Source organism: Gossypium raimondii, chromosome 12 (assembly GCF_025698545.1).
Source record: "Gossypium raimondii isolate GPD5lz chromosome 12, ASM2569854v1, whole genome shotgun sequence".
Classification (NCBI taxonomy): domain Eukaryota; kingdom Viridiplantae; phylum Streptophyta; class Magnoliopsida; order Malvales; family Malvaceae; genus Gossypium; species Gossypium raimondii.
In genome coordinates, this window is record NC_068576.1 from 5,485,048 (window position 1) to 5,496,153 (window position 11,106).

At 30.0% G+C, this 11,106-nt stretch overlaps 1 protein-coding gene across 1 annotated transcript; it reads right to left on the reverse strand.

The window, feature by feature from the left end:
- Positions 1 to 5,179: 5,179 nt before the first annotated feature.
- LOC105762993 (probable WRKY transcription factor 9) lies at positions 5,180 to 7,228 on the reverse strand. The gene is made up of 5 exons (XM_012580995.2): positions 6,890 to 7,228; positions 6,669 to 6,806; positions 6,219 to 6,584; positions 6,027 to 6,140; positions 5,180 to 5,956 (listed from the first exon to the last, which is right to left on the reverse strand). Exons 1-5 carry the CDS (start codon positions 7,088 to 7,090, stop codon positions 5,447 to 5,449), a joined length of 1,329 nt encoding a protein of 442 aa, XP_012436449.1. The 5' UTR covers positions 7,091 to 7,228; the 3' UTR covers positions 5,180 to 5,446.
- Positions 7,229 to 11,106: the final 3,878 nt, after the last annotated feature.

Consider the following 11,106-nt stretch of genomic DNA (forward strand, 5'->3'; position numbering starts at 1 on the left):
ACCAATTCGGAGCATAAAAATGTGCTTTTAAAATTTAATTCACTGTTCACAACAAAACTGTCCACTTGCGCGACTGTCACTAATTTAATTATATCTCGAGCTATGAAACTCAAAATTTAAATCCGTAAATTTTCCCTGAAACTATACTTATATACCTCCTTACCATAAAATTTTTAGAATTTTTGGTTTATCCAATTAGTACAGTTTATTCATTAAAGTCTCCCCTATTTCAGTACTCGACAGTTCTGACCTCTTGGCACTAAAAATCAATTATCTTATTGTACAGGATTCATATAATGTTATAGTTTGTTTCTTTTGAAAATAGACTCACTAAGGAATCTAGAAATATAAATTATGACCCATAATTATTTTTGTACAATTTATAATGATTTTCTAAAGTCAGAACAGGGGACTTTAAAAAACCATTCTGACCTTGTCTCACTAAAATTCAAATATCTCAAAATATAAAATTCGCTTGCCTACACCGTTTTTTTATGTAAAAATAAACTTGATAAGCTTTAATTCTATATATATACACTCTCTAATTCCATTTCTACTATTTATGGTGATTTTTCACATTCACGTCACTGCTGCTGTCAAAGAAACTGCTTCTTTGTATTAGCTACCATTTAAACATACATAACACCAAAACATAATCTTTACTAACCATTTCAATAGCTAATCTTAGCCATATCATATGAACATACTCAAAATGATTAAGACTCTATACATGCCATAGTTTTAAACATTTTGAAAACACATAATACCGAGATGGTTATGATAGTGTGATACGAGCTCCGACGATCCCCAATTCGAACAAGCTCAAATCACTATAAAACAAAGGAAATGAGAAAATGTGTAAGCTACAAATAGCTTAGTAAGTTATATGTAAACAATAAGTACTCATTTAATAATTGACATTTCTCTCATATAACTAATCAAACATTTCTTAGCAATTTCAATCACTTACACATGCATAATCTTACCCATTTCACTTGCACATGCACTTATACACTTAACATTTATCACATATGCTCATTCTTTTAAACGTACCTGCATACACACTTCATTTCATATTCACTTTAACTCATTATTAATCCTGTTGAACACTCGGAATATACACAGATACGTAGAGATTTAGCACATAAGTGCCACACTGATATGTAGTCGAAGCTACCACTGAAATGTAGCCGAAGCTACCACTGATCAATAACACTGGAAATGTCCACGAGATCGCTCACACAAGTCGTCAGTGTCCGCAACACATGCTAGATCACCCAAGACCGGGACTCACTGTAACAACTGAATATCGATCTCTAGTGACATGTCACTTGTATCCACTTCTATTCCTAAGTTCAACCGAATTTACACTTAACACTTTATTTTCAACACTTTATAACTTGAATAATTCATGAACAATTTTCCTTCCACATTCAATATTGATTCACATATCAAATAAAATTCACAATTTATAAAAATATATTGCTATTATTTACACCTAACTTACCTCGGATGCAAAACGACTATTTTTGTAATTTAGTCGGTAACCTTCTCTTTTCCCCGATCACTTCCACTATTTCTTCTTTCTTGATAATTGAGCTTAGAAAAATCAAGAACCCTAGCCTATAGAACATGAAAGTTTCGGCAGCAACTCTTCAATTTTGAAGAAGATGGGCACTTATTTTCTCTTTATTTTGTCTTTTATTCAATTTGGACAAAAATGCCCTTGACCCATTACTTAGATATTTTTCTAGAATTACCCTTTTGTGTCCATAACACTAATTTATGGTCTAATTTCCACATAAACACTTCCAATTTCATGCAATAATTCAATTAAGTCATTTAATCACTAATTAGACACACTTTGCATTTTTCTCAATTTAGTCCTAAAAATTCAATTAGGCACTAAATCATTAAAATTTCCTATCCATATTTTCACACAATATTTCATTCAATCATTAATTAATAAAAATTTATAAAATTAAACTATTTCACTTCGAATTTGTCGTTACAAAACCACTATTCCGATTAGACCCTATTTCGGGCTATCACAACATTCCCTAATCGGAAAGTGTTCTTTAACAGCTCCTTCAGTATAATATAACTCAGTAAAAAACTTAATGGCCTCTTCTTTCAAAATATCTACTTTATAACATCATTCCCCATCACTAATTCGGGGCACCCCAATTTTATTCATCATTCTCTTAGCCATCATACAACTATAGAAATATTTGGTATTTATATCAGTATTAGCAAGCCATTCACATCGATACTTTAAACTCCAAAATAATTTCTCTTAATCTAGTATATCTTCAAATTCACTTTTGAGGCTAGCTTCCAAAGCTTATAGCTTATTAGTACTCTGAGAGTCTGACGCTCTTTGAACCCCTTTCAACTGAGTTGCTATTTCTTCTTTTGTTGGATTACATTACTAAACACAATCCTATTCCACACCTTGACATCTTCTGTGAAAGCATCAACTGAGTCTACAAAATTATGCTATTTCTACCATTTATCTCGTACAAGTTAGAAAAAGGCTGATGAGAAAGTCATCCCGAAACAGAATCTTAATGTTCTAGTCGAATTATGTTGAATCTCCTTGCTCATGATGATGAAGATTGTAAACCGTTCAATTTGGAAATGCCTCATCCCACGAATTGTTACATACAGCTTGATGATGTCTTTCAAGCACTTCACCATGACTTTGGGTAAATCATGGTCCACTGAACCCCATGTCATGTATGTGACAATGAAGAAAAATAATTTGCACCCTCTATTTTTCCTATTCGAACCCCTTTATCTTTCGTGTCATTTAGGATACATTTAAAATCTCATGATATAAACCAAGGGTGATTCATATTATTTGCCAATAAGCATCCACAACATTTTTCCATTTATTACTTTGATTACTATAAACTATAGCTAAGTAAAAGAAGTTCCTACAACACCTTTTAACTTTACAGTAAATAAATTGCAAATGATTCAAACCCACACATCCAATTTAATTAAATCCTTCTAGAAAATTCGAATGCCATAAAAAAAAAGGTCCTTAAGCTTCCACACGATGAGAATATTAGAATCTTAGCTTAACAATGACACTATTAGCTTTATCTCCACCAATCCGTGTTTCAACAAAAGCAAAGATATCTATGTCATGTTCCCTCACATACTCCGAAACGATTCTATGGAATTTGAGGATCTCCACATCCTTAACAATTCCAAGTAATGGCTTTCAAATTCATCAAAGAGAACAAAGAAAAACCTGGGCTGTTAAGCACTGAGCCCCTGTTGGAACTAAGAAAACAAAAATGTGAAACTTTGGCAGAAACTTAAGCAATAAGCTTCAATTTCTTGCTGATCAAACAAGAAAATCGGCTATAGTTTTGTGAACATGAAAATGCTTAAGTAAAACCAGAAATGAAGAAGAATATTGAAAGATTTTCATTACAATTGAATAAAGGCATAATGCCATTACATATACCAAGCATTTAGCTAGTCAAAATGATGAAAAATGCTACCTAAACATTTACCTAACTCCACTAAGTAGCATAAAAACTTGATAAACATAACTTGTACACTTGGTAAAGCTGATTTATCAATCTATCAGCGCCTAATTACATCAAACATGCTAACAACTTAGTTTATATCTAACTAAGTGGCAAAAACATCCACTTGAAAGTAACAAAACATCAGCATGAGCTTCAGCAGCAACTTGCATGGCTCGAGCAGCTTGGTCTGCTTCATGGTCTGCATGGAAGCCAATTTCAACAGCCCCGTCTCATCGTCCTCTTCATCAACATCTTCAAGATTCTCATTATCTTCCATATTGGATTCTTGTTTCCATAACTATTAACGTTGACATTGACGTTTCTTCATTAATTTTTTTCCTAACAACATTACCTTACATCTCTCCGTTTCAATCCAAACTCTCTAGTCATAGGGATTTTTGTATTCATCCACCCACGAACAGTGTGCTTGGCTCTATCAAGTGAGGTGCTTACCTGGTTTGTCTTCATATGATTCAAGCTGAGTCATGTTTATCAAGCCTAATTCCTTTGGATGCTACTTAGGCCCAACTAGACATGTACATCATCCGATTAATTTTGGTTTTTTTCAGGCAAATCTCCTTTACATGTCCATATCTTTCCCTAGCTGAATCATGTAGTTGTCAAACCTTCATATTCTACCCACTGGACTTGTCCATCAATTCTAATTTTCAAAGGCCATTCCAGCAAACCTCCCTCTTGATCCGTGTTGTAATTGATCTTAATGCACTTCCTATTTCATGTAACGAGCTTCCCTTGTACATTACACCTAACAATCCAATTAATCGGACTATATTCTTGCATAGTATAGGAAACATAGCACTGCAAATTTTTTAATTTGGGATAAAAATTTTATATTTGATCTTTATAAAACAAATTTATACTTTTTTTATTTTTATTTTACTAAACTTATATAAAATCACAAGTATAAAGACATTAAAGACTTTTACAACAAAGTGGTTTTCAAAAGTAAAATGTTCATTTTAGACATGGTGTTTTAAAATAAAAAGTATACATTTAATTGATATTCAAATTTGTTAATAGTATGATATTTCAATAAAATATAAAAATAATTTACTATATCTCATTATTAATATTTTGATATATGAAATATAAATTTTAATTTTTAAGCAAATAATATTAAATATTTGTAAAACTTAATTTAAATATATAAACCATATTTTAAAATTAAAATATAACATTACAAATTCAAATATATAATGTTATATATATATATGATAGAATAATGCTATAGGAAATAATTGTATATGATAGAATAATGTCATGAATAAGGGTTAAAACGTCATTTGACTCCAAAAATTCTTTTTTTTTTGAAATGAAATGCAAAACTAAAAATCATAGCTTACACATTTGGGTTATAAAACTTTAAAAAAATGTATGTATAACATTTATGACTCTAAAAGTGTTTTTAGCCCAAAATATTTTAGAAAATGAATGAAAACATAATATTTTGTTGGGTCTTAGAAGGAAAACTAGAAAATTTACAAATCAAAACTAAATCTAAATGATACTTTTTTTATTGTATGCATGCTCTTAACTCATCTTCCATGATTGATCGGGTTAAAATACTTTAACCACATACGAAATCTCACTAGTAAATATTATTACTGTAGTAAAAAAAACAACCTTATATATTAAATAGAGAAAAACCAAATCCAGACAAGATACATAAAAAGTACATTGCCTTTTTATGTACTCTTCAATCGGCCTTTAAAGTTAATTTACAAGTAAAGAAGCACAAAGTATTATAGCCCAAGTAATTATAAGTAATTTTGAATGGGCCAACCAGCTTCCACGAGTGCCCAATTGTTGTTACCAATGGCAATGGCAATGGCAATGGCAATGGCAATGAATGATGACGCAATTGGAGGAGGGATGGGTTAGCTTTCTTTATTTATTAGAGATGTAATGGCAGCCGCAACTGCAACCCTAAATTTAGGATCTGAAGCGATTGCTGTTACATTCTCAGCTAGTGACTTATCTTCTTGAGATTTCCATTGTCTGGAGCTGGTTCCATTGCTTAATCTGCTTGGCATCCACGGGAACGCTGGTGATGGATGGTGGGAGCTCGAAGAGCTAGCCGTTGGGAAGTGATGATTGACATGGCGGTTGTTTGTGAGGTCGAGAATGGTTCCTTTTGAAGGGTCGGTAAAGTTCATCACGTTCCTATGAGACTTCATTAGATGAGGATGGTTTTGGTAAGGCAAAGAAGCTTGGCTCAAGTTTGGGATACCATTAGAGAGAGGGTTGCTTGAATCCAGGAACATAAAGGAATCTGCTGCTGCTGAAGCTGTTGAAGCCATTGCTGTTGCACCCACGGGGAGTGGGTGATTGTGAGTTCCTTCATAGGTTGTAATCAGAATCGACATATCCTCCAGGCATCGTTGCACCTAAAACAAATACTAGTTAAATTGAAAGATCATAAAGTTAAGAAAGTACTGGTTATGAAGATTGTACTACTTGTTTCCTGACGGGGCAGCCTGGTGCTACCGTGCAACGGTAGTAGGCTCGAGGGCAAGGGTTTCCCTTAGCGATTTTCTGACCATATTTCCTCCATTGGCACCCATCATTCATCTGCAAAAAGTAATTATCATCTCTGAGCATTTGAGGAAATTGAATACATAGATTCAAAATACAATGATTTCAACATACCGTTGCCGTTTGACATCTTGCTCTAACAGAAACCCTAGCTTTCCTATTGGGTGGGGAAACAGCATGGCTTGTGATTGCTGATAAACAAGTTGGTTGAAGCTTGTTTTGCTCTGATGCAACATTTGGGGTTTCTTCACTTCCCTCCTTATTGTGTTCTTCCTCTCTCTCTCTTTGACTGGAACTGATTTGTAGCCTTAGTGACAGCCCTAGTTCTTCTTCGTTCTTTTCATCATTATGATCACCTTCTGATGGTCCATGTTTTTGGTGATTGCCAATGTTTAAGTTTCTTTGAATAGGTTGCTGGTCTTGACTTGAGTTTCCGTTTCCATTTCCATTTCCATTCAGTGAAAGAAAGATTGGAGGATCCTAAATATATCAAACAAATCCAAAATGTTTGAGATTAATATTCAATTTTTTTTTAAATATGATTGTAAGAGGATGGTAGCTAACCTGCTTATGGTCGTTTTTCTGAATAACAGCAAACTTCATCTGAAGATCATAGTAATCTTGCATGGTTTTCTCAACCACTTTCCTTAACTCTTTGTTCTCTTCTTTCATTCGATTCATCTCCAGTTGTAAGACAGACAACTATACACATGCATAACATAATAGATTTAAGACTGAATTACACCAACATATATATGTAAGAAAAGGATCAAAGCTGATAATACCTCGTGTGTTTTGTTGTTTCCCTGCAAGGACAATTCTAATGGTGCATCAACATCTTCTACTTCACCTGCGGCAGCCATTGATGTGACCTCTTTATCTTCAGCAGCTTCTGCTTCCTCTACTTGCATCTTAGAATCCATTGATTCTTCCATATCTTCTTCTTTTTCCTTGGAATCTATTTTGAGGGACAGATCCATCTCCATTTCCCAATTTTGATCTGTTAAGTTTATTTCCTCAACATCATCGAGTCCCTTATTTTCTCTTAAAATGCTGCCTCCAAAGTCAATTCCCTTTCCACAAGGACGTGTGAGTAATAGACTTGTTTTAATGGTTGGATGGGATCCCAACTTTAAACCAATAATTTTGTTTAAAAAGAAAGTCAAAAGGCTCTTGAAATATCAAATTCTGAATAAAATAAAGAAAAAAGGGTTTTATTATTCATTCTAACCCCATCCTGGATAACTCTACGCATCTAAGTTTTGACTTTATTTGGCTCCTTAATTAATTAAAGACCACATACATAATCAAATGGCTGTTTAATTAATAAGATTACAGTCTTAGGGCACCCCCCCTATGTTCCATTATTTCATCACCAAGCTCGCACCTATAATTATTTCTATCAAAAAAGATTAGTTAGTTAATTAATTAATTAACCTTTTCAACTTTCTAAACTACTTACCCTAATTTATTTATGATCTATGTTAAGGAGTGTTTTAGCTTACTCTTTACCTTTTTCCAAACTATAATAATAATAATAATAATATTCCATCACCAATATCAAATTTCGTCATTATATTTCAATATCATTTTAGTTAAATCCCATCATTCCCATCATGAATTTTTATTTTTAAACTTATTAATTTTTAAAAAATATTCTCAAAATAATATTTGTTGCTTGTAAAAGGAATGAGAAACTTTTTAGTGGGAGAGATTAAAATATAATTTTATCATTTATTAATTTACGATTTCACCATTTTCAATGGGACTAAACAATTCTTTTTCATTTTTGAGTGGGTCAAAGTGTAATTTTATCATATATTAACTTAAATTTCCATTACTCTAAATTGCATGATTTTTATTTGCGGAGAGAGCAAGGCCCTTACCTGCTCCCTAAAATCACTTTTGATAATTTTACAACTCAATCAAACACGTAATAATAGTATAGATAAAGAAAAAGTAAATCCGTTATTATATTCAAAAATTATTATAAACAAGTAATTATTAAAATATCTCCTCGGCAAATTAATAAAGAACATGCACTGCTTCTTTGCGTAGGCCATTTTCAACGCTGCAACAATATTTAAAATGCTATTAGGAAAGGCAGCAGGATGTAGAAAGAAAAGTATTGATTTCGTTCTCATGGTTAATTGTGTTGTTATTAAGCTAAATAACGTATTGGAAATATAATAAAAATAATAATGGAGTGTATAAAAATGAGATTAAATAGCCTTCTTAATTTCTTTTCATGCACATAAAGTAACCATCTTTATGGGATAATTAATTAATGAAACAACACCGTCTCTGCTTCAACTGAGGTATTTTCTAAGTTAAGAAACAAATATAATAATAACTCAACCCTAAAATCAGGTTATAATCCTGTTTTTATGATTTTTTATCATCCTATTTATTTTCACTACCACTTTATAAATGTATAATAGAACTATATAGTAGTAAAATAAATGTCTAAATATGAGAAAACTAAAATAAAATGATAATTACCCACTTCAAAAATAATTTTAAAATTAAATATTTGATTACAATGTGGGTGAATATATTTATAAAATAAATTACATAAGTATATTTTTATTTTGTAAAATAACTGCATATTTGATAATTTCCTAATTGAGTTGGGACCGATTGATAGGTGACACAAACTCAATCAATCACTTAATATATAGTGTAGATAAGAAAAATTACATTAATAATTCTCATGATTCAACACAATATATACAGAGTTGTACTTAAAACTAGGTTAAAATATGCTTCAAGTACCTATACTCATTGTATATTTAGAATTTAGTTTATATAATTTTATTTTACGGAATTTAATTATACTTTTCAGATTTAAAATGAAAATTAAATTGTTAACGCTATTAAAATTCTTCTATTAAATTAAGTTTTATTATAATGTCATCTTTTATTAAATGGCTACCAAATGAGTATTTTTTTTTAAATTTCAAAATGACAATATTAACAATTGAATCTTAATTTTGAAATTTGAAAAGCGAACAACTAAATTCTTGGAAACAAAAATAAATGGACTAAATTTTAAGTACATCAACTTTCTCACCCAAAAGAATTATTTTTAAAAATTTTAATGCAAATAAAATTTCTCTCACAAATTCTTCACCCTTAATTTATACATGGTGTCATAAAAAGAAAATGTCTCATGGGCTCCAGATTTTAATTAATATTATTTTGGAATTCTTTTTCTTGTTGTTGTTCATCCAGTTCACTAGTAACATGACTTGTATGTTTTCATGAACCCAACATATGATTAGTAATTTTCTTTCACAAAATAAGAAACATTTGAGTGCTGTTTGGAGTCATGAGAATGCAATATACTAATTTTTAAACTCAAGTTTCACAATAATCACACTAACCAAAATAATTTCTAATCAATATTCAAGAATTTTAATATTATAAATACAATCAATCCTAATTTCTTCAAAGATTTGTATTAATCAACTTCTAAAATGATTATCCAATCACGATATTATAAATCTCATACAAAATCAATATATCAAAATCATTACATAAAAAAAGTAACATATCTTTTTGATAAACCATTATTTTTAAGGATGTTTGAAAATCCACAATAACAAAAATAAATGATAGGATTTTTAAATGGAAAAATGAAAATAATAAGCAGATAAAGAGCAACTAATCACTTAATAGAAAATTTCAATTCTTTTATTTTATTTCTTCTAGCATTATCTTTTAAAATTTTAACCTTTAAAATTTTAAAAATTTAATCATATTCTATACTTAATTTTGTAATTAAAAATATATAAAACATATTTTATAACTTAAATTCATAATTTTTCAACACTTAATTTTTCAATAATTAATTTTACAGTTTTTAAATGGCACGCAAGTCTTGTATAAAAATCCTAATCTATCATAAGAAAAGCCATAATCCTAATTTTTAGATATTAATCAATAAAAAAGAAAAAGAAAGGTTGTTATCAAATTGGGAGACCAACATGAAAGTATTGAAAGATTGAACACTTATCTTGTAAAAATTCTAGAGAGTGGGAGAATAAAATAAATTTCGATGAGTGTTTGAAGAAAAGAAAAAATTAAGAATTTTTAGTTTTAGTAGGTAGAGAGATTCATTTATTTTTATATAAAATGGTTTTTTCAAAAATATTGGGAGACTCTTTTAAACTATTTTGTGGGGTCATTTTCAATATTTTTTAAGTTAATACGGATATTATATATATTTAAAATGATAAGTGTCTTAAAAAATTATACAAGTAAATTTTTAGTGGCTCCATCTTGAACCCACGTATATACCACGCCAACAAATTTAACAAAAGTTAATTTGTCCATCTATTTTATAGTGATTTGACAAATAATACAAATTCAATGGCTATAAAAATAAAAACGAAAAAAAATTTTTTGATAATGCCTTGTTTTAACAAAAGAAAAACTAATACAATAAGAAAAGATAAAGTATTATATACATATATCAAAGTCCACCGATTGGCTAGCACAAATTCATTCATCAATTTACTGAGTTGAGTGTTTCTCGTAATCAATAAAAACACTTATGCAAACAAACCATAAGAAATGAATAATGAAATCAAAATAAAACAAATGGAAGAACAAAAGAAATTATTTAAAACAAAAATTATAAACTCCACAAGTTATTTATCAAATAATCACCTAACCTAAAATATATATATAAAAGAATGTTCCTACATTTTTTTTTATTTCTACATAAAGATCAAATAAAATAGTGACTCAATTTAGATCCCACACAAAATTCATGAAAGATTTAAAAGAATACAAAACTATGAAATTATTGTTATTCTTCAACTACAAACCATGCTAATGCTAGGGATAGTAATCTATTCGAAGGAAATTTTGACAAATATTATTGAATTGGATTATTACATTATTTTGATGTGGTTTAATTCATACTAGACAAGAGCCTATCCTATTCATATTTTGTACTTATAATATCATATCTACAGACTAGTTTGATATATGT

What these genes read in the sequence shown, in the direction of transcription:
- LOC105762993 (XM_012580995.2), bottom strand. Translation starts at nt 7,090, where the DNA reads ATGGAGATGGATCTGTCCCTCAAAATAGATTCCAAGGAAAAAGAAGAA. An exon ending in GAAACAACAAAACACACGAG is followed by an intron (nt 6,807 to 6,889) that starts GTATTATCAGCT and finishes GCATGTGTATAG; the next exon opens with TTGTCTGTCTTACAACTGGA. An exon ending in AGAAAAACGACCATAAGCAG is followed by an intron (nt 6,585 to 6,668) that starts GTTAGCTACCAT and finishes TGATATATTTAG; the next exon opens with GATCCTCCAATCTTTCTTTC.